At 37.3% G+C, this 24,724-nt stretch overlaps 2 protein-coding genes across 2 annotated transcripts in view; both read right to left on the bottom strand.

Moving 5' to 3' along the window:
- The window catches only part of CPB1 (carboxypeptidase B1), a 66,876-nt gene extending 44,199 nt beyond the window's left edge, over positions 1 to 22,677 (bottom strand). The window contains exon 1 of the mRNA XM_027811831.2: positions 22,580 to 22,677. The gene's annotated coding sequence lies outside the window, so the exon portion shown is untranslated. The remainder of the gene's footprint in view (positions 1 to 22,579) is intronic.
- AGTR1 (angiotensin II receptor type 1) lies at positions 1,229 to 22,684 on the bottom strand. Its single transcript, XM_027811832.2, has 2 exons — positions 22,580 to 22,684; positions 1,229 to 6,750 (listed from the first exon to the last, which is right to left on the bottom strand). The coding sequence occupies exon 2, from the start codon at positions 6,695 to 6,697 to the stop codon at positions 5,618 to 5,620; it is 1,080 nt and encodes a 359-aa protein (XP_027667633.1). The 5' UTR covers positions 6,698 to 6,750; positions 22,580 to 22,684; the 3' UTR covers positions 1,229 to 5,617.
- Positions 22,685 to 24,724: the final 2,040 nt, after the last annotated feature.

The following is a 24,724-nucleotide window of genomic DNA, read 5'->3' as shown; positions in this document are numbered from 1 at the left end:
GATCCCATTTCCACTGAAGCCCCTGTACAATGTGGCACTGCATAGAAACACCAAAGCTTATTCCAAGTAAGTAGTTATATTTACAGCGAACGCCCAGCTACAGGCAGCCTGAGCCTGGCTTTTCAGGGTCATTGTTCATAATGTAGCATGATCCTGTATTTGACACGATATTCTGCGTAAGTCTGTTTCTAGAATTTAATTTAGCTTCTAAAAAGCTACACCTAAATTCTACTTTAAATTCTAACCTGTATATAAGAAAATTAGCAATTTGTTAAGTATCCACTCAAAGGAAACTTCAGCTTAGCCAGTTCTGGCAAACACAAGTGAATTACTGCACTGTTGTTCTACACATGGTTTTGGAGCTAGCTAGGTATCCTTTCCGCTATGAATTGCAGACACAGCCTGTTTGTCTCAAGAGTTTAGGTGGAACTGGGTTAGACTTTGAATTAAAAGGAATGAGGAATGGTGGTATAAAATATTACAGAATTAAATAAAAATAACTTGGTAAGGATGTTATTGCCTAAGATACATAGCTATAGATACACTGATAATAGTGTAGATACAGTAATACACAAACATATCTCTTTGCTTTGGAGTCGAGATGGCTTTCACAAAGACATCTGTTGACGATATGTATGTTTTTAATAATACTTCAGACAATAAAAGTTCTTATATAATAGTAGTGAACTTCTACAATATAAAACTATCTCTACTGAAATAGAAAACATTAACATCTACCACTTCACAAACGATTCTGTGACTCTATGATAATATCTAGTTCTTGTTACTTAATTTACCAAGTACTTCTAAAGCTGCAGGCCATGGCACTACTCCACTAAAAAGATCGCACAATGCTGTTCTTAAACGTGATCTATACCTATTTCTTGAGTGTCTGATCACATCTGCAGAACTTGCCAGTGACAATGAGCTTGACAGCTCTGCCATTAACATTGAGGATTTGTTAGTTCAGCCTTGGCAGTGAGGTTGCTGTTGAAATGGACTTGATTGATAGAACAGTCTGACCACTTTGCACAAGCTGGTGGGATGATGGTCTGGCCAAGCCTGTAATATCATGTAGAACAGCAGAGCTGGGGACCCTGACCTTGTGAGTGGGGCAAGAATGGTCTGATATGTTCTAAACTGAGCAGGACATTGTTAAGAAACTTCAAAAAGCCTCTCAAGAATTTCTGGAAATTTTTGCTACTTAGCTGAAAAATGTATTCTTAGGTTCTTTTTTTCTTTTTTTTTCCCTTAAATCTGTTGCAAAACTAAAATTAAGTATTTACATTTAACACTAAATATTTCCAAAATCAGTAAGTCCCTGCTTTAAGCCTTCTTCCACACCCTCCAAAGTATTTGTTTCTCCTTTCCATGTCAAAATTCTCCCTGGGAATACTTGCACTCTACTGAAAAAGGAGGTCAGTAAAAGGTAAATCATTGCTGAAGCTATGCAAGCAAAACTAAACCAAACCTGGGAATCCTACTGGATTCTTTGCTGCTGTCACAGTTGCAAGTAGATGATGAAAACCATCACCTAAATAGTAATTCGGTTCAAGGACTTTTGGCCTCAGGCTTACTCTGCAGTCTCTTAACCATGTAAACGTGAGGAAATTTGTAAAACTGAGAAGCCAAATTAAGCCCCATTGTAACTGTAATGGTTTTGTTGGAATTTGGGTGAACCAGTGCAGATTATATAGTACCCTTTAGGACAGGCATATAATGGGCAAGCAAGCAGAGAGATGAACATGAATCATATAAAGTACTATCACACAATAAATATAAATAAATATTATGCATGTCCATGTCAAACATAATGTGATTTAGTAATTATTCTGCCAGCAGAAAGAAAGTATTCATTCAAGCAAGTCAACAGAATTTAATTGTGACAGAACAGGAACTGTGGTGCCTGTATTTAGGGCTATATGCTGTCCCCATTAATACTAACTTGAGTTCCTCACACCAGGAAAGCACAAGGACAGATTAAGGATTCGTCGAGTACTTTTATTTTGCTCACCTTGAGAATGAAATTGGATACTTTTAAAAATAACAGCACACTTTTGCATCTTAATTAACTTTATGTTCTTCAAGATAATGGGAGTTTGTTCATAGCTAGTTCTTATTTTGATATTGAGAGGTCTCAACCTGAAGTTGCCCAAAGGTGGCAAAGTCATACAGAGCCAAACCTTATTCCTTTCTCTGTGAGCAAGGAGTAGGTTCTTGCACCAAAGGATACTCTGGCCATCTCCTACCTGCCCCTCAGTTAGGGACCTTACAGCCAAGGGTCCACAAAGGCCAGATCCTGTATTCTCTTACACTGCTGCTCTGCATACCCCATGCACAAGTCTCTCGTACAGTATTTTCAGCAGGCAGGTGGGCAGGGGCATCTAATGTGCAGCAATGTGTTTCTCAGCACCTGCACTGGTCACAGGTAGATGCATGATGGAAGTGGTGTGGGTATGCAACAGGGACTCTTCCATTAGCTGTGAGGTCGGGACTCTGTGGGGATGCCTGAAACTGCAGGATGTGGCTGTACACAGTAACTCTTCGCTCCAAAAGCATCTGCTCTCTGCTGCTGCCCAGATAGAGCTGTTGGTGAGTTTTATCTCTGGAAAAAACTTTTTCTTTTTTTAGGAAACACTAAATTAGGATCCAAATTATTTGGCAGCTGATGACCTCTTTCCTACCCCTTAGGAGAACAAAAATGTCCCAGCATTATTTAACAGCAGCTTTGCCTTCCACTTTCTTTGCCTGTCAGCTCAGGGTCAGTCTTGCCTTCAAAGCACACCAGCTGCAATCCCTTCCTACCTTTCCTGCAGCAACCCAGCCAAATGTGCATGCTCATGCTTTTTCCCCATGAGGCAGACAGGCACAGGTGGCACCAGCAGCCTGGGATACAGTCTCTTAAAAATGCAGGATCTGGCATGAAATGATCAAAACCACTAAGCAATGGATTCTCTGCTGTAATACAGTCATTTTTATTGTTTGTGGTCACTACTGGTTTTTGCTGTTTCTTCTCGGTGATAAATGAGTCCTTTCAGCTAAATACTCAGTTATCACTTGCACAAATACGCTTTGATTTTTATTTTTATACTTACATATATTTCTTCCCTTTGGGATGGCTTTTGTAGTAATGCAATCAATGTTTTGCAAATGATCTACTTCTGTGGTTGCTGGGGACACTGGATTTCAGTGACCAATGGGATCAGCAGGTGATGAGGAAATGCTAGCTTAGCCCCTGTCAAGGAAGTGTAAGTGCCTCCCAGATGGCCGAGTTTGTATTTCATTTCCACAGGAGTTTTGCCACGGGTAAGGATCTCCAGAGCCATCAAGAGGCAGGGGAAATATTTCTATCTCTTTCTGTAACAAATTTTGAGATGAGAAACAAATTTGTGGCTGCATCCAGCAGATGGCAAGCACAGCACGCTGCATTATGTCTGAGAGCACTGTTTCTGCCATGGGAAACTCCCGATGCTGCTCAGCATGTGTACGCAAACAATATCATACAGATAAATGGCAAGCTCTGTCAGTCCATCGTCAGCTTACAGGGTGCTGAGACAGTGGTACTGTTCTGTATGCGACTTATAATGCATGTGATTATTGCCATATTCATTTTTAACAAATGGCTGTCTCACATGTAAGAATAGATGTAAACTACATATAAAGCATTCTATATAATAATTTAACTGTGTCATTAAATGACACCTTCAGGTTTCAAATTCTGAGATGCTAGCCTGCAATTAAATTAATGCACTTTCATTAAAGGTTTAAAGTTTTTTGTAAGATACAGCTTTAGAAGTCTTACTGAATCCTCACAGTGCCTTGTGACATATATAAATAAAGATTGTTCCAATTTTGCAGCTGGAACAAAGGCAAAACTGAAGACACTTGCCTTAAAATAAGTGAATGAAAGAGCAGGAAGAGGCAAAAGATTCCCAGACACTGCTGTAGTCTTTTTTTTTTTTCTTTTAAAATTATTAAACTATAGAAATAACATTTTTGTTGTTTTGATTTAAAATAATTCCCTAAAGTAAAAATAATTTAAAATATTTGTGCATATGCAAGAGACTGATAATCAGAAAATATGGATAATTCAACCTGAGACAGAGACACATTAGATATACAATTGTCTAGATTATAAATATTGCAGCGTCTCAAGGGTCATGAAGTTGTCTGTATTCTTAAGTTTTGTTATGGTAAAAAGCATTTATGAACTCATCTATCTTTGAAGACAATAAATGAGTGTGACTCAAGAATAAGTATTTTCTGGAGTTCATTATTGGAGGTAAAAAGGATGTATGAGGATATCATTAGTTGAAACTTCCTACAGTGCTTATCACCTTCCCCCCCCTCATTTGTATGGGTAGTTTGAACCAGACTTTTGTTCTGATTTATGCTAGTATAAATTTGAATTTTTTCCATACATATAAAAAAAGGTTCTACAGGAAGCAAATTCTCTAGGCTTAGTTATGTATAACAGAGAGAAATTCCATAAATTCGAAGAGTAAAGTTTGCTCTCGGATGTTTTGTGATGTGACTAAAAGCATTATTAGTTAAACCACAATGAAAGTATTGTCACAGTTTTGCTTATCATAATGTGAGTTTATTAAATGTCCAGGAATTTGAAAAATTGAGTAGTATTGGTTAGCTGGTAATTTCTCTCATTGAGTGCCCTGGTTATTATACAAAAATAGTTTGCAATTTTCTGATCACCTCTGTCCCAGAATTCAGTTTTCAAAAACAGACTTTAATTCACACAGGGTATGGAATCAACCCCCTCCATAAGTAATGTTCTTCAAAGTCAGCATGGCATATTATGAGGAAAGGTTGAGTGAACACCATTTTTGTGTGTCTGTGTATATATATATATATATATACTTTTTTAAACCACTATAAAAATACCCACTGGGATATAAATGTAAATTTATGAAGCAATGGTTGAAATCTATGAGTAGGAATATAAATCTAAAAATATCTTCTATATTTAATAAATATGCATTTAATGGAATATATTATTATGAAAAAATTGTCATTTTAAAAATGAGAAATAGTAGCATAAATCAGAATAAGACCAATTTCAAGGGCCTTAAATGTCCATTTGAGTTCAAAATTGGGCCCCTCTATATGGCATACATTTGAAAATATATTATAAATAAGATATTACATTTATGTCATTAAAAAAACCCCAACAAAACAAGCAGCGTAGCTCCATCAACTCCTTGAACAAAATTTGGAATATCTCATGTAAGTGCATAATGGGTCACTTATAACTCATGTAATTTATACAAGCTTTTCCTTTAAAAAGACATCTGAACTTAAGTTAGGAGTTTTTTCTATTCTTTTGTAGTTCTGAGTTAACAGCAGGATGCTGGCAGAAACTCTGGCGTGCCTGTCCACCATTATAAACAAAATGAAAACCAAGCAATCCTCTTCACAATGTAAAATAAAAGGCCACTGCTAAATCTTTACAGTGTGATTTCTCTGAGGTGATCTGATGTTTCTGTAATGAGCAGTAAGCTGTGATGGTCAGGGCTGCAGATGAATTTTGTCGTTCTTGCTGCTTCGTTCACAAGGTTGTCAAAAAAAAAAAAAAAAAAAAAAAAGTATGTTACAAAACACATCACTCTGTGTCGAAAGGCCCAGCAGTCTTTTTAGTGTGCAAGCGTATATTATCTGGTGGCCTATATGAGAGTGAGCTCATTTTTGTTGTTAGGCTTGGATGTGCACTGACATTTGGTGGAATGTATTTTATTAGCTGAAGAAAGTATTTTTTAAAGTTTTTTCCAAAAAAAACATAAAAAAAAGGATTCAAACAATTGTTAAAGTAAGCGATGCAGATGGTGAAGGGCATAGCTGTATCCACAATATCAGTGATTTTGCAGTCTGTTATTACATGTAATTGAATTAATACATCCAGAAAAGTGAACACTTGATGAGGAATCCAGGAAAAGAAGAAGAAAAATACTATTGCTACAATCATCTTAAAAATATCATCATTTCTGGTCTTATGTTTTTGAATTTGATATGCCTTCTTCAGGGTCTTCCAAATTAAGGTGTAGCTTGTTAATATGATCAGAAAAGGAATTAAAAAGCCCAGCAAATTTTTGGATAAACCTAACCCCACCCGGAGCGTTGTGTTATTGTTGTCATACCGAAAACCACAGACTGTCATGTTCAAGTTCTCCGCAAAGAATATATTACGGTGAATGATGACGGGCAAACTGGCCACACCGGCAAGAAGCCAGATGGCAATGCAAGTTATTCTGGCAACAAACATGGTACGTCGAATTCGGGACTTCACTGGATGTACTATGGCTAGGTACCGGTCAATACTGAGGCATGTGAGGAGGAACACGCTGGCATACAGGTTGAAACTTATCCCTGCTGATGCTAACTTACATAAACAGTTGCCAAAAGGCCACTGGTACTCCATGGCTGTGTAGGCTGCCCAGAGTGGCAGAGTTATTAAAAAACACAAGTCGGCCAGTGCCAGGTTTAAAAGAAAGATGCTGGCTACTGTTTTTAATTTCATGTAGCAGTAAATGACAATAACGACCAGGCTGTTCCCAAATATGCCTATGATAAAGATGATGCTGTAAACAGTTGGAACCATAATGTAGATGTAACTGTGCCTTCCTGAAATGGGACAGTCGACATGGATTCTTTTAATGTTTTCTTCAGCAGAGTAATTTGGAATCATTTTGATCTTTTCAGCTGTAACCTAGTTTCAGGGAGAAATTATGAAGTTTACACCTAGGAGGGGAAAAGAGGAAGAAAATATTATTCATTACAAGGATTAAAATTTTTTAAAGTTTCAATTAAATGTCAGGTTTTTGTGTTTAACGCAATGTGTCAATGTCTTTGAATTTAAGATATTAATTAAATTAATTAAAGACTTGAAGCCAGCTTCAAGTGTTTTCTTTCTATTTTAATATAGACTTTGCAGAATAAAACTGAGGTAAGAATGTTATGTATTGGCTGATCATCATTCCATTCTTTTTAACATAAACAAAATCAACAAAGTCCTTTCAATTAACAAGGTTCTAATTTAAAATAAGACCGGTTAGTGAATGTGTGTCATAAAATAATAGAGATTCAAAATAGCAGATAACTAAATTCAGAAGAGTCTTTAGGTTATTTTCTTTCCATAAATAGGTGATATATATAATGAGCAAAGTTACTCAAATATCTCAGAAACTAAACTTATGCACTCTGAATACTATTTCTTTCTGTAAATGCAAAGTGTAATGCATTAAGAGAATAAGTGAATTCAGGTTAGGTATGCATTTTGATCTCTGATGTGAATCACTATAAATTATTTTTTTAAATATTTACCTTAAGTTTTTGAGACTTTTTTTTTTTTTTTACAGTGAAGACACTCACACAATCTAGTGTTCTGTTGTACCACAAATACCTTAAAGATTCAGAAGTTACTTAACTCCCCATCTGGCTTGGAACTATGGTATTTAACTACTAGTGAGGGAAAAAAATAATCTGTGATGTGCTGATCTGCTGCATATTAATAACTGTAGAAAGAGTTTAAGAAGGGCACAAGGGGGAACAACAATTCCTCTTACCTGTTCAGTTACCGACAAAATTTATGTATCCAAGAGTTTTAGTCTTAGTGTAGGAAATTTTTTTCTGAACTGTATTAAATGAATGGCAACAGTATGAAACCTCCTTTACAGGGCAACTGTTCGGTTTGCCAGGCCTTGTGTGTTCTGCAAGAACGATTTCCTTATTAATGACTTCTGACTTTAGGAAGAAGGTAATAGGCTGTGAGTCTGATACTAAATCTTTTCCAGACTCTAAAAATAGACAATCTTTTCTCAAAAATAGTGGATATTTAAATAATAATTATAGGGAGTTACTATTGCAGTGTTTATTCCTGTCTGCAGGATCTTGACAGCTGTCAGACAAACCCAGCTCGTGCTGCCTCAAACAGAGATGAAATGAAATACAATTGCTTTAAAAAAAAAAAATCAACAAAACCCCCAACAACAAGCAAACCCCTTATAAATGTAAGTCACTTTTATATATAGATAAATATACACACCCTAGGACCCTGGGTAGTACAGATGCATTCGGTCAGAAAAGATGCCTGTCATTATAGAAATATGGGCTATGCTGTTATGGAGGTGGTGGCTCATTATTTCTGTTGTTCAGTACCGATGTTCCAGTTAAATGCAGAATGCTACTTTAAGTGTCTGACATGTTCTTGTTCTGAGACAAACCTTATTCCAAATGGGTTGACTTTTTAATAGGGAAGAGGCATGGATATGTCTTGGCAAAGCCCATGCAGGAAGTCTGAAGAGAAGCCAGGAACTGAACCCAGAATATGGGTTGAAGACAGCACCTTGTGAGCAAGGTCACCTTCTGGCTCTAAATTTATGGTTTTAAAAGACTCAGTATTTCTCTATCTTAGCTCATGTTTTATTACCTGTTTGCATTAATAACCTGAGCTTCATAATAAATGAACAAAAATAATTCGTTTCCATAAAGGTAGCAGGGTAATTTCAAGATTTAGGTTCTTGATAATTCTGTCAAGTTAGGAATATCTATTGATGCAAGTTTTATTAGTTGCATTCAAGATGTGCAACACAACACATCCTAGTCTCTCCAATTAATTCTGTGAATTAGTCTTGTTGCCTCAGTTGGTACAGATACCTCAAAATGACATCAGCTATTTTTGCCACGTTTATGAAGTTAACAAGTCAGGCAAATACGCTGTCACACATGATCAGAATGTTGTACATTTCTTAGTAATACATCCTGAGCAAAACTTCCTAGCTTTCAAACTGTGACAAATCTAGAATATATGGTGTTTGGCTCTGTAGAAGATCATGCTATCTGTAGGACAGGGAGAACAAAAAAAAAAAAAAAAAAAAAAAATCAGGATAAGTCCTCTTATCTCATCCCTTGGTTGTGAAAGTACCCACAGAAATTTGACAGTGACTGATACATTCTGCAACATCAAGGTCTGACAGTATTTGCCCTATCCCAGCTACATACCAGTGCTGCATGGTCTATTCATTATCATAGCCTTCGCTCACTTACATACCCACTGAGATTACATGCCAGAGCTTTGCACTATGAAACTGTAGTGAAGTCTCTACTAAGAAAATCACCACTGCAAGTTAGACTTGCAGTAAAGTAGATCAGGGCCCAGTTAAGGCTGAGCAAGACCTTTCTCTGTGACTAGATGAACAAGCTGGTGGTGCTATTTGGCAAGTGCATCCTGCTCTCTGTGTACTACCTGGCAGACTCAGTTGCTAAGACTAATGTAGCTGATGGTGAATATTCCCCCTTCAATGGGACTGTTTCTGTGCAGTGCTAGGTACCAAGGCACTTTTCTTGGCCAATTCATCCACCCTTGGTGTAGTGTGTTTCATTGTCTAACTTCCAGTTTCCCTGTTCTGCCTACATGGTGGCCTGTACTTTTTTTGTGCCAGTAGTAGCTTTAGTTGATGCAATTAATAGCATATGTACTTTCAAGAAAGTGTAATAATGATTATATTATGTTTTCAGAAATGTGATAACTGAGTTGGGTAAACTTGTGTCTGACACTCTAAGGTATTGAATTCCCTGAGCTTATTTTAGAGTGCTTGGGAATTAAAAAAGGCAGAACAATTCCCATGAAGAAACAGAAAATTGGTCAGGAAATAGTATGATACTTCAATTTATCTGTGTAAACCTTCCAGAATTAAAAGTTCTGGTAAAACACTGAAGTCTGTGGAATTGTGCACAAGATGTGTTTTTTATGTTTTCAGTTTTAAATTATACTAAAGAATTACAATCAATAAAGAAATTATCACTATTTTCAGCAAGTGAAAAGGAAGCACAAATGCATAATGTAGTTGCTTTAGTGTAAATAAATACAGATTGCCATATGTATATCTGAAAACAGCTTGAATGTTACTGTGAGAATGAACCTCATGAAAGCCCTACATTTGAAGCACAGTGAGGAAGGCACCAATAATCCCAAGCTGAATTTCTAAATTTCCTGGAAATTTTAAAGTTTCAGAGCTAGCCTCAGGTAGATCTGCTGCCTTGAGGATATCTGTGACTTCACAGCATTAGGAAAAGCTTCAACACAGGAGAAGTCATCATTTGTTTTGGAAGGCAAGGGACCATAGCAGTGCACAGTGGTGCGACAGGGCAGCCATGGTGATGTGAACTCCTTACAGGCAATGATTTCTTTTCTATACCACTGTCATTTTTGCTGTTATTCTCACTTGCCACAGCTTACCTGCTTGTCCCAGGATCATGGTTATACACATTTTATGCAAAGCAGATACTTCTACATTGGAAGTACACAGATTGTTTAAAAACATTACAGAAATAGATGGCTGGTACAGCTTTATGCTGCCAGAATTCACCAGAGCAGCTTAAACCAGTTAAATGCAAGTTTTGAAACTGTGTGCATTGATAATTCCATTTAAAGAATCTCAAATGATCTGAGTTAACGTAATAATAATTGGATCATTTTAAGGCTGATACACATGGAGCTTTTTCTAGGAGGATTGAATTGATGCAACCGTGAATGATGTGGCAACATCAATCTCAAAGCAAATTATCTGGTGAGCAGCAAACCCCTGTTGTACGTTACTGTCCTGTTTGACCTTTTATCTTTTTTAATTACAATGATTATAATAAGTCACTGATAATGAAATGCTTCAGACTGCTCTACCAACTATTATTCACCACTCTGTTCATTGCTTCTGTTGGGTGAACATGCGTCCTAATTAAACTGCCTGTGGAAACGACAAGGGATACTGAGCTCATGCAAGGTAAACAGCACTTTGCCTACTGAAAGATAAGACAGCACTGATTGTGGCTTTCTGTGAGAGCTTAATCAGCTATAAATAGGTAAGCAGGTGTCACAAGTCAGATTTTAAACAAAAATGTGGTTTTGATATTTGCTTTGACAAAGGCTAAATAAACTCAGGCTGAGCAACCCTGCCACAGTTTAGCCACCTCGCCATTAGGTAATATGAGGATTTTTTATTTCTGATGGTAGGTGGATTATTTGCTTTTCTTACAGATGAGAAGATATTTCCGTGTTTGAGGACGACTCATTCTATTTTTATATAAAATTACTGCACAGGGAGAAGAGAGGCTGAAAAATGTTTGGAACAATGTGTTCAATGTATTAGCTATGTTTATTTCTTTCTGGTGGCATAAGCTTTTTTCCTTTATCTTGAGAGTTTAGTCCCATCCTCCCTCTTTCCCAATTTCTTCTACCTTCTTCTAATTGCTGAGAAACTAATGACACTTCCCACATGCTTTATTTCACAGCCTTTTTTATTTTCCTATCCAGCAGAATCACCCCCTTTATCCTCATTGCCTTAACGATTATAACTACTTCTACTTTGTATGCCTATTTCAGCATCATCTCTGCTTTTCTGGAGTTCCTGAGCAGTACCACTGTGAAGCCATAAATTTACCTTTCTTCTACCCCTTATTTCTGCTGCCTCTCTCCTTCTAACAGTCTGTGTTCCCCACTCACAGCTTTCCTAAGTGTTTTTAGTCCAGAGTTGATAGGTGCATTGTGGAGGGTGAGAGAAATGCAAACACTTGGGTAAAAAAAGGCACATAATTCAATCTACTGTGGCCTTGCAGTGTGCTTAGGCCTGCTGCGTTCACTGCCACTATCTTCCACAGAGGTCAGTGTCTGACTTCATGGTAAACGACAATAAATCAAAATGTTACTGAAATGGAACTGCAACAGGCAGTATAGGACCAGAGCACTGTCTGTATATCAGGTCATGAGCACCAAGAACGGAAAGCGAGCTTCAGAAGATCTGTATTAGTAACTGTCAAGCTGGCTGTTGCTTTTCCAGTTTTGGATCAGGAGGTGGTCTGACATGAGAACAAACAATTTGCAGGACCTTGTACTGGCCTGTGCTTTTTCATTTAATAGCTGTCCTCCCGGTCAGTCTTCCAGGAAGCAACTGCCAGTCTATTGAAATTGCTGTTAATTTTGTGGTGTAGGTTTTTTTGTTGTTGTTGTTGTTTGTTTGTTTGTTTGTTTTTGAGTAAAGTATTTTATCTTTAATTCTCTAACCTGTATGTGGATTCTTTGTGCCTTCCCCTTGCAAGAACTGAGGCTGGCCTGCTTTGTTTCTGCTGGCTCTTTATACCTGGAATATAAACTGCCTATGTTCTTTCTAGGATCTGGTTCTTCTATAATATCAAAACTCTAAATTGCTTATTAACTTATTTTGTGCTACCAGAGCTAACTGCTTTATGTACTCTGACCTTCCTCCAGCATACTTCAAAAGAGTCTGTCCTTCTGTTTATTTGTGGGTTTGACAAACCTTCTGTGGGTTTGTCATTTATTCTGAAAAGAATGAACATCTCTCTTGTGTTTGTTTTCATAGACTGCTCTCATTAACTTTCCCTTCACTTCCCAATTATCTTTCAACTGTACTCAGTTTGTGTCATAACATTTATGTGAGAAAAGGACAGATGAAGGGGCTTTTTCCTCTGGGAAAAATCAATGCTGGTGGGATGACTGAACGGTGGAAGTGTGTGTGTGATTTTGAATGATGGGGGCGGGGTGGGGGGAATGTAAAGGAAAAGGAAAGTAACACAGTTAAGCACAGTGACTTTTAAATCGCTTGGGTTTAACTCATATATTTTGACCACTAGAGGTCTGTATTTCCTATTTTAAAATGATAGATTTGCTTTATATTCAAGTACCACCACTTTCAAAATATCCTCTTCCTTCGAGATTATTTCAGATGCAAACACAAGGCAAAATACCCACCATTGAACTTCTACATTTATATAATGTACTGGAATGAACTATTTTAAGTTTATTTTAGTATGTACTAGCTTATATCTAATTTCCTTTATTCTAGTGCATTCCTGGTTTGGCTAACCTTCAGTCCAGTTCTTGTACCTGTAAGTCATGGAACAAGTTCCTGACATTTTTTCAAAGACATATGCAACTTAACCTCTCCAAAGTTTCTGAGCCAAATTAAGAATATTTTAAAACTAACTAGGCATGTTGTTAATCATACAACTTTTTTTTCCCCAAGGATCAGCCAGGGAGTATTCTTTAAAGTAATTCTAGGCAAGTCTAGGTTAACTTGACTCAAACATGTATTTCCCTTTTTGGAGGAAGATACTGTTATTGTTAAAAATATAATTTCAGAACTACTTCTGATCCCTGCCCCTCTTCTCCTCCCCCCCACCCCCCCTGCCTTTTTAAAAGGGATTTAAGGAATTTTTGGAAATTGAAAGGCAATGTGGGCCTACACATTTTTTATCTAAATTCCAAATGGTGATTTTTAGACTTCAGGTGCTGTATATATTTCATGAATTGTACATAATTTCACAATTGGAAAATATAAGCATCTCTAACACTTTTAAGCTCTCTTCTTCTCACCTTTTTTACTAATATACCTGAGTTTGTCATTACTCCTTTGGTCAGTGTCTGTTACTCTGTCTCAAATTATTTTTTTTTTACCTAAATAGTTCTCTGACGCTAGTAAAGGCAAACAGCTTTCAATCCAGATAGAGAAGGCAGGTGTTACTGTAACACTGTTATGGTGACATTTATTTTATTGAAACTAGTAGATGAGAAAAGTAGAACAAAAAAAAAATTATATTAACAATAGTCTTGTGCCAGACACGTAGATATAATCAGTGTCTTGTCCTATATTTATGTCAAATGGCTTCTACAGTGTCAGCATATCTATGCACTTCAGGGATGTTTGAGTATGAGCATATGACATTTGTATCTTGAAGCTGCTAAAAATAGGAGCATTTACAGGGAATAGAAGTGATATGTAGAAATAGAAAACTAGCAGGCAGTTGGCTAGATTTAAAATGCAGAATAAAGAAAACAAATCTTCGCACGCTCAAGGACTTTGTGTTAGAAATGGATGTGGCAAAAAATGGTGTAAAGTGAAAGGCCATCTCTACAACGCTAATTTACAGGGCTGTGCAGAAATAACTAAAATCTGAGCACTTTGGGGGGACATTAAATGCTAAATAATACTACAATGTAACACATGACAAAATTTTTGCATGCTCTTTGTAACAGCCCACAGTGTAATAATGTCACAGTTAGAATTCTAGCAGTTGCAGCAGCAGTGAAAGTTTGGTAATTTTTGTGTACTCTCTGTACACACTCTCATAGTACTTACAGAGTCCAGACACATTGAAAGTATTTCTTCCTGTTACTTAGCTCTTTTGCCAAAGTTAACTCTGCCAATTCCCTTCTCGTGTATGGTTTCTTTTTTTTTTTCTTCCCAGAAATCCTTGGGAAATCCTGATGTACATATTGCTATAAAATTTTACTTGCAGATGTTAGTGCCAAGGCAGGATTGCTCAACCTCACTAGAACTTAGGGGTCTAGTGAATGCTAGCATACCAATGATTAAGGGTTTTTTTGTACAAAGATTTGTTGACTGGTTGATCCACACAGCACGCATTATAGTTAGCCAAAAGTCTTTCAGTTGACAGTAAGTTCCAGTATTTTAGTTTATAGGTTTTATATTTCAGATCCTTTAGGTCTAAAAGTAAACATTGTTTTCTGGGAGTTTTTCCTCTATAAACATGTAATTTTTTTCTCTGCTAAGGGGATGAAAAACATTCTTAAGTTCAATAAATGTAGAACTGGACTCCAAAACACTGAGGGATTAACCATTCTCGACACGCTGTGTATTTATCTAATGTCTTGGAGAAGATCGGTGAGGTGGTGGTTTTAAAGATCACTGGTTCTGGCTTGACAGTGTACCTGATACTCCAGATATCTTAGATTTTTTTCCACACAATTTTCTGGTCTCTTTCTTTCATGTTTATCCATCAGAGCAATCTCTGTTTTCTTTCTTTGACCACAGCTGCACAAATGCGTTGCAAACCCTCTGGTGTTTAATATGTCTTAAGAAATGTGAACATAAAATTATCTGCACTGCAGTTAACTTAAAACTGGAAAGATAATTAAACAAAGTAAAATATATTTCTAGCTTAATATTTCTAGTTCAGTACTTCTGAAACTGGACATGAAAACACTGAGCTTCAGAAAAGACTCCTGAAAGGTGAATCTCCACGTGATATCCCCTTGTGTCAGTCACATCAGTTGCTCTGCCTTGACAGGAATGATGATCGCCTTTTCCTTATCTAGGTTATTAAACCTATAGCTGAATGAGGTTTTTAAATATGAAAATTTGTTATATCAGGATGAAGTTGCTCTTCTTGTTTATACCCCAGCATAAAGAATTGCCTCTTTCTCAGAGGCTGAAGACACTTGGACATATTAAGACTTTGAAATGAAGGCATTAACGATTATCATCAATCTAGCATGGATTTTTGCAGCTCTGTTCTAGCCATTAGCTTTACCAAAAAGGAAATTTATGCCCTCCTAGGTGATAAAAATGATCAATAATCAGCAGGCTATCCTAAAGTCTGCCTACCAAGGACATGTCATCTCCTCATATTGCTAACAATGCTATTTATTGCACATTAGATTCCAGGAAATAAAAGATAAATCTATTCCAGGTCAAGGTCGGACTAGAATTTCTAAGGTTTTTAGCACTGACATGAAAAGCTTTTTTTGAAAGACAACACAATACAAGGTACTGTTTTATTATGAATATACAGCTTACTGCACATTTGTAACTTTAGATTTGATGCTTGGTTATGTAGTATCTTTAGGGTATTTGGATGTACCCAAAAGAGTTAACACTTAACAAGAATTAAGCCATCAAGTCCCAGAACGAATAAAAGTGAGATTAGTTTGAGCTGTGAAAGGTTACGTGCTGCATGGTTACTTTCTCTGAATGATAGTAAACAAATGGATTAACACATTTCCTTTATTGCAGCTGGAATTGCCTATATAAAATATAGTGTGCCCCATGTGATCATTTTTAATAAAAGACAGAAATCAAATTCAGGTTTGTTAAGCGAGTGAAATAATTTGATGAATTTTAAGTTTCTATTCTAATAGCTTAGTTCCATGGAATAAGAAGTTTTAAAGTATCCTTTTTTTAGTTACACAGCAATGTACACAAATGTAGTTTCTGGATACCTAACCACACACCCAAAATTTCTAGTGCTCCCATTTTTTCCATATGGAATGAACCTTAAGCTTCTACTGTGAACTCCTCCAACCTGAGAATAAGGGATTTTATATTCATTCTGCGCTTGATCCAAATCTGTATTGCAGCCTTTTGTATTAAAAAGGCTGTGGAGAGGGAAGAGAGCAAAAATCTTACTGAAATAAAAGGCACTGCTGAAAGCCCTTATGCCCTCTTTAACAGAACAGATTGGATACAATGTGTGAGATATCTTACCTCCTTTCAGATGATATATAAAATCACCAGTTGACCTACTGGACATTTCATGTACCTATTAATCTGCCTTTAATGTTATACAGCTGTCTTCACTGAAGCTTGTGGGTGCCTCCAGAAGTATACCAAAATAGCAGTAACAACTGTTCCTCCTTCCCAGCTTGTAGGAGAAATACTGTGTTATATTACTGTGATTTCAAGCACAGAGCTTAATAAGGGGTTACAAGACATTTTCCATGCTGTTTTGTCTCTGGTCATTCTTATTTCTTGCTGGAGTGACTGTCTTTGTGCAATCAACACTGAAAGAGTTCTTAGTTTCACTGTCCAGATAATCTCAGTATTAGTCAATGGCTTCACCGGTCAGTAGAAGGTAGCTATCACCTGGAGAGTGGCCTTTTGAGAGGAATAAAGTCTGTCTCCACTAACTGCTACGAATGTAAGATGGACCCCTTCTCTTCTGCTGTTCAAGGAAGAGGTGATGCTCTGAGCAGCACAGAGATGTCTAAGCAATTAGCTTGTTGCTTTACTGGTTTTTAACTACATCTGAATTTATAGAGACAAGTTTCAGTTCTAGATGCAATTTGTGCTAAGAACTGCTGAAGTACTGGCTTTGACAGGATCAAACAGCACTCGCAAATAAAGATCCTTTACAGAACTGAGGATCTTTAGTTTTGTAAGCCTATTTTGAAATTCAGAACTATTGAAAAGGTGTCAATATGATTATCAAACTGAGATCACCTCCAGTGCTCAAGGAAAGGCAAGGCAGGTTTCCTGGATTTCTCTTCTTATAGGCTGATCTCCTTCTGTGATTAAACCAGCCGATTTGTCTGTACTTCAGCCACTTGTTCCCTCTCTAGTTTCACTGAGGCATCAAGACACTTGCCTTGCAGCAATGCTGGGGCTAGCCTTTTGATGGAACATGTTCCCACTGCGAGCTTTTTATCTTTAAAACTTCTTGAAAAGCGTGGAGTGTACAAACGTAAAAAATCCTCTAGCAGAAATGCATCATTTCTGTTACCAAAAGGCACAGTCTGTTGTAAAAAGGAATCTGCTTTTGCTAACTTAAAAAAAAGCACGTAGTTACTATGTGTTTTTACCATGTAGATGTTACAAAGCTCCTGAAACTCGGCCAAACTTTGGGAAACCTACCCTCAGTGGAGAGGATGATGCAGCTCCTACTAAGGTCACTACAGACTAGGTCAGGCAAATGCTGGAAGTCTCTCATGTAGATTGTTGCTCTTCTGGTGTTGTGTGAATGAGTTTTCAGAGAAGCATGATATTAAGGGGATAGGCAATATGGAAGATGCAGACAGAACATTTTGGATGGGTAGAGGAAAGAGACTGGGCTTTGCTAAGGAATCCAGACACAAAGGTTTTAATGAATTAGATGCATTAGGAAAGAGAGAGTTAGATCATCTTTTGTTAAAAGACACAATGAAAATTCACAGAATATGGAAATTATTTTTATACAGTAGAAAGAAGTGAGAGGTTGGTAACCTCATGAATTATGTATCTTACTTTTGGGAGCCAAATGAAATCCTTGCCTCTGTAGAGGTTATTATTTGGTTATTGTTTGCATTCTGGGATTTATCATTTGATGGTCACAGTTATGGTGTAAGTAATGTTTTGGGATATTGAGAGTAACAGCTATTTACGTAGACTATGGCTTACAGAACTGAGACCCAAAACATTGTGTCTTATGGGGAATCCTTGCTCATAGACTGTTACCGCAGGACATGAAGACATGTGTACATATTGGCTCTTCCTCCCAGTTTTTGCAGCATATAAAACTCTAACATTGTATTTTAAGTTGAATGCTAAAATATTAGAAATGTGCATCACTTAACATGGCTATTGGCCAAAGCAATTTCTGCGACACAGGCTCTTCTTCTACAGGGATGCGGTGCTACTTCCACAGGCAGCTGTGAGAAGCAACAGGTACACAGTTCACTTCTCTAGACTCCACTGCCTCCCGTGATGAAGACTCTCCATACTCACTGCTTTTATTGATTGAGGTAAGCCAATGACAAAGGTAAATGGTTATATCTTTTAGTTTACTATGGGTAGCTGTACTGCAATGGAGTGTGTCTGAAATGAAACACACTGTGCCATGAAACCTGGGCCTCTTCTGCTTTTTGGTCCAGGGAGGAAAAAAATGCGGTGAAGGATAAAATGCCTCTAAAATTATGTTAAGAATGTAAAAATAACAAAATTACATGTGCCATTAAAGATAGAAAATAAGTATAATCATAGAGAGGCAGACAGAAAAAAAATAAAAATACCAGTGTAGCCCGTTAAGGACTGACTGTAAGAAAGGGTCTTACAATCTACTCTGAAAGTCCAGGTACTGAGTGAGGTCAGTAAGTATATGCTTACCAGCCTCTGGGTGAAAACAGGTAAAATTTCCATAAGTTTACACTCCTGGATACATTAGTGGTTGTTGATAATTTAGCAGAAAATGGGATTTCATGCATCCCAATTAGAAATGATAATGTTCTAAAATGGTTAATGCATGGTGACATGCTCACAGCAATATCCAATCACTGTCAGAATCTTATCTTTCACTAGCAGAGACCACAATAAAAAAATGTAACAGAAAGGCCAAAGCTGCAATTGTTTCCTCATGAAAGAAATTGCCTATTTCTGGGACAAAAGGATTTTTTGTAATCTTTTTCTATTTTATAGCTTTACTGTGAAGGACTCAATCAGTGGTGTTACTAGTATAAAACTACTGAAAGTGATGTTTTAATTAGGTTTCCGCTGCTTCTTCTAGGCAAAGATGTTTGTAGGAAGAAGGGTATGGGACAGTTAACTACTTTGTAGACAAAGATGGGAGGTGATAGGACTTTGTGGAACTTCAAGTTAGTCCAAATAGAGGCTTCCTTGCTTTGTCCTAGTAGTTCTGTTTACTCAGGGACAAGGGTGCTGTCTTGCCTACTCTCCCACAATCATGTTACTCTTCTGCTAAGCCAGAAGATGCAGACGCAAAAATTAACATTATGTATGTAGCTTAAGATACTGAACAGCTTTTCTTAGTTAAAAGTGAGATAATAACCTGACGAGCAATGAACTCTGCAAGGTAACATTACTTCTGCTTTTCTGGTACAAGGAACTGCCTTTCCGTACTTTCTTGTAAAATAGTAAGAAAGGTGCTACGGGAAAGCTTATGTACATGGATTTGCTCCAAGTTGTGCAGCAAATGGGTAATGTTTTGATGGGCTTAGAAACATTCTGATGTGTGTGAGGCCTTACCTATACATTAACCCTCAAAAGACGTTTTCCTGCCATGAAGCCAAATCATCAAGGTGGAGCCACGATGCACCTAAGTGGTCTAGAGGCTTAATATGTAATCTCTTCTGCAGAATGTGCTTTTTATTTTTACTCCCCCACCCTCCCGCAAAAATAGAAGGCAAGTGTAAATTAATGAATAACAAGCTTTAGACATGCACTGTGCAGAGCAATACAGTTAAATCTGCCAGAAAGTGAGAGAGAAAAGAAACACATAAAATTCTCTGCTTCTGCTCCCGGAAATTGAGAGATCTGTCTCCACAGTGTTCTACTTTCTAACCTAATGGAAATTAGATGAGTTGGATGAGAGTAGTTCATGTTGCACATTGTGATCTAAAAACCTCTAACAAATCACATCCCTGTTTCTTACCTACCACCAATGTGGTTGAAGTGACTGATAGCTTTTGTTCCGAGTAATGAAAATGTTAACTGAAAAAGAAGCAAACACACAGATGCAGCATGTCTACGTGGACACAGACACACCAGTGTCTAAAGTATCTGTCATGTTAACTAAACCAACTAAAGTGGAAGTTTTATCATTACATTTCTAATACCATGGCTAGTGATTTCCACCTAACTTCTCACTAGCCAAAGTGTTATGGCTTTGGGAAAAATCAACTTCATGTTGAACATTTTTTTTCTTTCTTTTGACTTTGTACTGAAAAATAGCATTTGGCTTACTGGGGAAGCAAAAGCAAATGTATTGTGGATTTGTGCAAAGAAATGGATGTTAGGTTTCAACACGTTTTGTTCAGAGGAAGCTTTGTCTTCCATGTGTCATAATTCAGCCATACGTAATAGGATTTGGTTCACTGTGTCTGATTGAAACACTTGATTACTTTCCTTTTATATAATTAATTTAGGTATCCTTACAGTGGGAAAATATCACACAATGGCAATACGCCTCAGAAAAGACTTTTCTTCCTTGAATGAGAATATTAGGAACAGCCTGGAGGGAAAAGTTAAAAGATTAAAAGCAAAGGATCAGCATGGAGGCTTCTTAATGAATACCTCATTAGGGTCAGAGAAAGGGAACCAAAGGCAGAAAGGAAAGAAAACAGCATGAGTAACTGGTAAAGTACAAGAGTTTATTCAGACCATCAGACCAAAAAAAAATCTTTTAAAATGGTAATGCAGCTAAGCCCAAGAGAAGTTAGTATCATTGTAACTGTTAGTAAGTATAACATGGAAAACAGAGGCCCAATTGTGCTTTCACTTGCACAAAATTCCTGTTAAAGGCAGATCATTATGAAGAATAGAAGAAAATTTGAGTAGCCAAATATAAAGACAAACAATGTATCTGACTTTTGTACAAGTCAATTGGACTAGTGAGATGCTAAGGGGTTAATCAAAGAGAATGAAAGGTCAAATACAGACACCTTAATCCATGTCAGTGTGAAAGGTATCACCCATGGAAAAAACAAGACAGTGTGATCCTTCGTGCTTCATCTGGAAGGCAGCACACTTAATAGAATGATACCAAAATAGATTTTCTGTCAAATTTGTACAGCTTGCTTCCTGTTTTTTCCCCAAAGTAAAATATATTGCTCCAGTAAAATAAAATTTATTAGTGTGAACCCTCTTTACTGTCCTGGCTCTGAGACATTCCTTGTGGATACTAAGGACCAGCAACAGAGGAAGCAACCCCCCCCCAACTTTGTTAAAAGCCGGAGTGTGAGCTAAGCTATGATACTGTAAATCAGTGCATCCCCAACGAAGTGCAGTCTTAATTCTCAAGCAAACTGCACAGATGCCTGGAAAGGGTAACATGGTGCTCTCCAAAAGGTGCCACATGAGCTTTACTTTAATGCTAGGAAAATTACCGACTGAGCTGAGCAAATGCTTGGATGTATGGCTGTCCTGTCCTGACATTACTTTTTTGGATGGTATGTTTAAGAACATGGAACAGCATTATAAAATATATCTGAAAGCAAAATATTTTTGAACCCTTTTAATTTGAAGTGCTTCTTAGGAAGGCCATGGGTAAAGAAATATCTTCTACCTGAAATAAAGCCTGATTTGAGAAAAAGAAAAACTGTCTTACCATGGTAAGCTGCTAATAAGAAAGCCAAAAGGAAAACACTATAGACAGAAATCTAACAGCAGAACAAGAGTCCCACTCTGAAAACACATGTTGATTCCTGTCCTATGCTTTTCATTTCTGATTGTTGTACATTAAGCAAAGAACCTGAGGAGGGAGGAAATCCTGAGCGATGTGAGTGGTAGCAGCCTAACTCTTAGGCTCAATGTACCTCAGGGCTGGGGGGGTGGGGGGAATTGTAAAAATTTTTAGGCTTGGATAACAAGAATGAGGGGAGAAAGGAGAAAAGGCACAAATCAATAGAAGTTTATACAGAAGAACATTAAAAGGTACACATCCTATAAACTTGGATTGGGAGGGGTATGCATGGATCCTCAATAAACAAGTTCAGGCTGCATCTTTGTACGTGCTGCCTGCTTCAAGTGAAGAGTCTGACCAGGCTGTACTGATGCTAAAGCAGGGTGAAATGGAAGATAACTGCCAAAAAAGCGTCTTTTAAAGGAAGTAAACGAGTGAATTTTCTCCCTTGAATAAGCCCTCTAACATAAAAGTACAGCTGTTCAGTGGTTTTCTGTAATGTGTTACTATTTGTTTGGGTCCCTCTGAGCTAGAAATGCTAAGGCACAGTACTCTCATTCAGTGTATCCCTCTCAATTTTCAGAAAACTGAGGGGACTCAGGAATGGTGTTTTATTTTCTATTTCTGTTCCTATACTTCATCTAGTGAGCATTCATTCCACTAGCCAACAATCTATCAGTAACTGACAAACTTGTATGACCTAGAAGTAAAGAAAGGAATAGGTGAATTAGCTGAAATTAGGTGTTTGGTTAAATCATTCTTTATTCTAGCCATAACTCTAATTATAGCTTTCAACTCAAACAGTGAAATACAGTCTAAATGTTGACCTTGCCCAAATTCAGTACCAGTTTCTTTAGATATTGCCAGTTACCTTTTGCTGTAGCCCACTTTTTGTCTTGTCTTCAATCATGCCACTCACTGATGCATTGCCAATCTGATCTCGCCTTCCTGCTGTGAGGTCGGCTTCAGTTATTACCCATTTTCTGTACCTGTAAGAAAAATGCTACTCAACTACAATAAAAGGAGATAAACGCCACAAATAGTAACCAAGCATTCCAGCTAGCGTTGTTATATAGCAGACACCTGGACGGTTTTGCTATCAAACAAAACCTAAATGGAATGAAAATTGTAAAAGACACCTGACAGCCCAAAATTTGTAGTTCTTTCAGATGATGGTGCAACAGAGAATACTAACAGCATGCCATTTGGAGCGTGATATTTTCCTACCTTTAGTTGCAATTCACTTGAAAGCTCAAAGTAATTTTAGTATAATCCATCATTTCTCTGAAGATAAGGCCATAAATTATTAGACCAGCCATTCTATTTCATATGTGCTTTGTCTCAAACAATCACTGCTGTTAGGACTTAGCCAAGATAACCTCTTTTCACTTGTTTGTTACAGCTGAGGTAAAAAAAAATATCAAGTTCAAGTATCATAACTCCCCTTGTTTGTCAGATTTGTTAAATTCCCTAAAATGTTCATAAATGACATAGATTCTTCTAGGGTACATCTGTCAAATTATTTTTTAGAAGATGGTACAGAACATGGTACAAGTGGTCTGAGCACAATGACTGTCTATTGGTGAAAGTGATCTTAGGAGACAAATTGTTGATGGAAAGGGAACTAAAAGAAATATTGTGGTTAGCAAAAGCACACTAGCTTGCTTTTCAGACCAGAAGGAGAAGACTGAAAATGATACTGTGATAAGTAACTTTCTGTGCAATTGTGGCTGTATATAAGAAAACAGCTCTGCTGGAGCCTTTCTGATCTTCAGGCTGCAGCATCTGGGCCTCACGCATGAGCTCTATACACCTTTAAGATCAAAGAGTAAATGACATTGCCACCCACTCAAACTCTCCAATGTATTTGAACTCGCCTCATGTATACATGCCAAAATTTTAACTTTACATAAAATTTTAATTCCAGATAAGTAGCTGAGGTTTAATTATCGGCAAAGCAACCTGTTTATTCCTGTTAGTATGGTGGAAATTAATACCACATTAGTGAACAGAACAAAGTAAGTCTTACTTCCACTTTCTTTTCATAAGTGATCCATGTTTTCCATTTTGTTTACCGAATCCCACAAGAATTCTAAAAATTTATTTGTGATGCTCTGCAATTTTCCCTTACCCAGGTTTTCAGACTTGATCCTAACAACACAGAGGCTGATTTATTAAAAATACCATAGTCTCTCTTAGGAAAAACTGTCCAAAAATCAGAACTGCTATCCAAGAATACTGCAAAATTATTAATTAGTATTTGAGGAACACATTGTAGGTAGAACACAACATTTGTGTCACTGTGCTTCTGCTGGAATTATTGCACAACTGAAAGCATGAGGCACAAACACCAGCAGTAAACTAAATAAGGCTTGAAAAACAAATTATCCAAAGGCTAGAGATTTTGCTAAACATGAATTGAGCCTACCCCAAACAGACTGCTGTGGGCCTGTAGTGGCCAGGCTATACCCTGACCCAGTTCTCCCAGCTGTAATCTGTAAATCTTACTATGCTTGCAACTCTGAAAGGATTCCGATATTATACTTCCCTTTCTGGAGAAAGATGATAGTTCCTGAGTTGCTACTGTTACTGTCAGAAACAGGTGAGGCATCTATTTTTCATTGCCATCTGTCCCCCCTCCCCTGATTTAGCTATTCAGCAACTTTCTTTGGTGTATCTAATACACTGTGCAAGCAGTTCTATTCATATGCTAATGAATCTTGATAACCACTTTCCTCAATTCAGTTTTAGGTATAACATACCCAAATAAAATTTCAGTCTTTCTCCTCTTACTGATGTGCCTCCCGGAAGATAACCATTACATTCAGCTAAAAAAAGCAGATCAACCACCTAACTTGAGTCAGCCATAGTATTTGAATAAAATAATGCATAAACATCCATGTTCTCTATCCAAGTCAAGACAGAACATGATCTTTCATGAACTCACCAAGGCAGAAAAGGAGACTTGGAGTGAAGAGAACACAGATACATGCCAACCACTCAGAAACAATTGGAT

The sequence above is a fragment of the Falco cherrug genome, chromosome 11, assembly GCF_023634085.1.
Source record: "Falco cherrug isolate bFalChe1 chromosome 11, bFalChe1.pri, whole genome shotgun sequence".
Lineage (NCBI taxonomy): Eukaryota > Metazoa > Chordata > Aves > Falconiformes > Falconidae > Falco > Falco cherrug.
This window is presented reverse-complemented; position numbering and strand designations above follow the sequence as displayed.

Coding starts and splice junctions, on each gene's coding strand:
- AGTR1 (XM_027811832.2), bottom strand. CDS start 6,697: ATGATTCCAAATTACTCTGCTGAAGAAAACATTAAAAGAATCCATGTC.